General features: G+C 39.5%; 1 protein-coding gene across 1 annotated transcript in view; it reads right to left on the minus strand.

The window, feature by feature from the left end:
• Positions 1-339: 339 nt before the first annotated feature.
• Positions 340-4361, minus strand: part of Slc7a11 (solute carrier family 7 member 11) — a 69370-nt gene continuing 65348 nt past the window's right edge. Inside the window, exon 12 of the mRNA XM_055596848.1 lies at positions 340-871. Coding sequence (XP_055452823.1) covers positions 807-871 — 65 coding nt within the window. The 3' untranslated portion in view covers positions 340-806. The remainder of the gene's footprint in view (positions 872-4361) is intronic.

Raw genomic sequence — 4361 nt, forward strand, 5'->3', positions numbered from 1 at the left:
GAGTGGAAACATATTTAACCTTGCAAATTCCCCATAACTTTTATACAAACATAGTTCCTAGGTTTGCCTCAGAAATAATACTCCCTAGAAACTCTTCTTTAATGCATTCAAGAAAATTAGGGTATGTGGATGTATCTCAATGGTAGAGTGCTTGCCTGGCTTTTGCAAAGCCCTGAGTTTTATCTCTTGCTACACACACGCACACACACACACACACACACACACACACACACACAGTAATCCCCCATTTTTTGTTCTGATGCTCTGAGGATAAGCCATTGAAAGATAAGTGACAGCCATGTTGGTCACTAAGGGAAAACAATCTAAGGTTAATGGAAAATAAAGTTATTTCTCACCCCCCCTTTCCAAAATAATGATATTTGTTTTAGAAAAATAAAAAATACTTTTCACAGTATAGATGTCCCCAGTAAATAAAGCTATGTTTACAAACCCCATATATACAGAAAACATTTTGGTCTTCTACTGAAGGTTCTCAGTCATGATAAGAAATGTTGTAGAGAATGACATCACGGTTGTCAATGCCGTTGCTCTTTTCCCCTTACATCAACAGTGGGCACCAGACTCAAGAACTGTGAGCTTGCCTCACTGTCTGATTTGCATATTAGCTTGTTACAAATACACGGAGTTACCAGGAAATTGTTCAGAAATTAATTTGAATACACTAGAGGATATGAATAGAAATAACTGATTCCTTTAGTCCATCACCAACATTGTGTTTTCTTGAAATAAAGATCCACTTTGTATCTCAGTCCTGGGCAGATGGCCAAGATTTTGATGCATTAAGTTCATAATTCTTTAGAGTCTTCTGGTACAACTTCTAGTATTATCTGTAATGTTCTGGTTATTTTGTCTACAAAGAAATAAGGGGAGATTACAATGCATGAAAATCACAATGGCATAAAAACAGCAAAATGTGAATTATTTGGGGACAATTCTAGGAGTGTACAGCTACCTTCTCTGTAGTACACTTTCAAGAATTATTTACTTCATTACAATCCTATCATGCTCAATTAATTTACTTGTCACTTCTACAACTTCCCATGATGCTTTCTCAGTAAGAATATATTAATATTTTGCATTCAAATGAGAACATTTATTTATGAACCAGGAGGCTGAAAATAGTTTGAGTCCATGGGACCAAGATATAAATAAATGTTTACAAATATGTTTCATGTTCTGCTCAAAATGGGTTTGTTCTTTTTTCACATAGGAGATGACAACCAATTTCTCAAGACAGTCAGAAGGAGAATATTATTTCCATTGTCTAATCTGTAGTATTTTTGAGTCAATTACCTTAATTATCAAGGCCTTGTCTGTCTCATAAATAGAATGAGAAACTTGGACTAATTCGGGTCATTAAGGTCTGGTCCATAGACCAATCACATCAATTCCGATATTGCTTCAAGTTCAATTCTTAGTCTCTTAATTTAGAAGCTGAAGATCTAACCCAGCAAGAAGTAACTCCAACAGATACCAAAATATCAGAACCTCTGGGTTGTATTGCTTCTAAGGACACTTTCTACCCACAGCCCTAGAGCACTGAGCTCTGTGATGATAGTTTCAGGGACATTCATTTTCTTGTTGTCACCAAGCTCCATAGAACATCTTCTAAAGTTCTCTAATCTTAGAGAATCCCAGGTTCCATCCTCTTAAAGTTTTCAGATCCAAATCATCTCCCGTCCAGTCAGCCTTTCTCTTCTCTGATTTGTTATTCTAACAGGCCCTTGCAGACAATGCTTAACCACAATTAAAAAGCTGTTTTCATCCTTTGCCCTCTTCTCATTGTGGTTTTGCTAAATGCCCATCATTTGAGCACTGGATCCCCATCTGTTAGCACTGTTTAGGAAGGTTGTGGAAGGTCTAGTGGTACAAACTCACTGGAGAATGTAGGCTTGGGGACTTATAATCCAGCCTTACTTCCTAGGCGTCTCTGCTTGGTTCCTGTTCCCTCCCTGAACACAGCATGACCAGCCACTCATGGAACTCCTGAAGCTGTGCCTTTTATGCAAAGACAGGCTGCAGTCACTCAAACTATGAGCCAAAATAAACCTTCCTCCCTTAAGATGCCGCTTGTCAGGCAGCACGTTGTCACAGAACAAAGAGAAGTAACAAATACAATCATTATCTCCGAGGTAGTTTGCCTGGGAACATTGTTGTTCTTTTAATGGTGTGTTTATTGTAAAGGTCTCGTGTACAGTACTGACAAATAATAAACTTTACATTTCTTAAATAAATTGTATTTTGTAACAGTCCACTCTGCCATGAAAGCAACAATCAAACCCCATATTTTCAGAAAGGGACATTGGCAAAATTATCCTATGAAAATAGGCTTATGGGAAAATTATCTATCAACCAAATGGGGAAGGTAGCTTTTATGTGCAGACAAGGAGCCAAGCCATCTGATCGTTGTAGACTACGAGATAAAAGAAAAAACAAGAGTTGTAAAGAAAAACAGTGGGGTTAAAGAAACATGGCCTCAAGCCCATGTTTCAAAGGCTTTCCTGTGCAGCCCCTAAGTTAATTTCCATATCCTTGTCTTCACACTCAGCCTTGGCCTTCCACTCCTGATATCAAAGCTCTTTCCTAGTGTTTTCCTGTAATGTAGGTTTCCATTGAGTTGCCTACTTAGGTCTCTTGCTAGCTGGTGTGGGGACGTTGCATCCATTCCAGATTATGGCAGCAACCGGGATGGCCCTGTTTGTATGTGCCCTTCTGAGAACGATTGGATTCACCATTTCACAGAGAAAGGCAAAGACCCAAAGTATATGGTTCTACCTAACCAGCCCTGTTGTTACTGCCCCCAGACTTTCTCAGCTCTTCCTTTGTGGTCCCAGTGCTGGCATAACTTTTATTATGATGGAATGTTTAGCAAAGGGATTGGTGTTGGCCTAAGGTACTCATTGGTTGCCCAAGTTTTCCTTCCAAGCTGTTCTACAGTTATAGACCTAAGGCTACATTTGTGGGGATGGCACAGGTGCTCAATGCAGTCAAAAAAGCTTCTAGAAACACTGTAGAACATGTGACTTTGGAGTGTTATATAGCCTATTCACATTCACAATAAGATTAGTGGCCATACAATAATAAACCTGTGTTATCACCTCTTCAAATAAAGATGAGCCGATGACCTACAGTTGGAGTTTTCCATTATTACAGCCTATATGACTTGACAGTAATGCTGTGATTTCAGTTTTGCTTTCCATGCTCCCTTGTTATGCTCGAAGTAAACTGGAACTACAACCGATTTTGCAAAATCTCACTCACCCTATCACATCTGGTATCCTCAGGGGAGCAACAGCTAAGATTAAGTGAGCTTGGGAAGCAGTACAAAGCCAACCTGCCCCCGATATTATATTAAAAATTTTAGTATATTCTCTTAAATGGAGATAAATACTTTCATAAAGACAATACTTACTTAGTAGAACATATTCTGAGCCCCTAAGAAATACATAGGCAAACTTAATGAATTACAATGGTACATTCTAATCTTCAGGAAAAGCCTGCAAATGCTTTAACCAGCTTTCAGTGGCTTGTTCCAAACAAAGGTGTCTTGCCATGCTTTGAGCAGCATGTGCATTTAGGCCCTGGAGTGGCAAGCTTGCTGCCCACAAAGATGGATTATAGGCACTCTGCTCACATTGGCCAGAGTGTATTCTTTTTTCTTTTTATTTTCTTTTTCTTTCTAGTTTGTTTGCTTTAACAATCAAAGATTTTGTTTAAACACAGCTGCCTCCATTTCCCTACCTGAGCAAGAGGAGCCTACTGCTAGCCCTCTGTGGCTCTCAGCTGTGATAGGGTTGAGTGGATAACTAGGGGCTACCAAGTCCAACGGCTGCTGCTAGCCCTGGCCTGGGTTTCCTGGGTCTAGTACCTCTGTTTATCCAAACACATCAGGGTAGAAGCTGCCCCTTGTTCCTCCCCTGAGAAGCTTGTCTGTCTGTAAACAATAAATATTGTAAATAAATGAGAAGAATTAACTGCCCCATTACAGATGGAGGAGAAAGCTTTCTGCATATCTGACTACCCCCTTAAGAGAGTGCTCTCTTCTAGTTCTGGAAATGCTATCACATAAAAGTGGTTCAATACTGGCATCCTGTGGCCAAAGACATTCATCAGATCTCTAGAAATCTCACATCCTCGGGCTCAGAATGTATCCTGGCTGTCTGTGACAACTACCCTTGCTCTAGTCTATGAATGGTGTCTAGTTACAACTTCCTCTGGAAACAGCCCAGGCAAGGGGCATTTTGCAAGACTGTCACAGGGCTAATCCATTCACATGTATTAATGTTAAAGAAAATAACATAACATAACATAACATAACATAACATAACATAACATAACAT

This window comes from Psammomys obesus, unplaced genomic scaffold, assembly GCF_907164565.1.
Source record: "Psammomys obesus unplaced genomic scaffold, mPsaObe1.curated_primary_1811, whole genome shotgun sequence".
Classification (NCBI taxonomy): domain Eukaryota; kingdom Metazoa; phylum Chordata; class Mammalia; order Rodentia; family Muridae; genus Psammomys; species Psammomys obesus.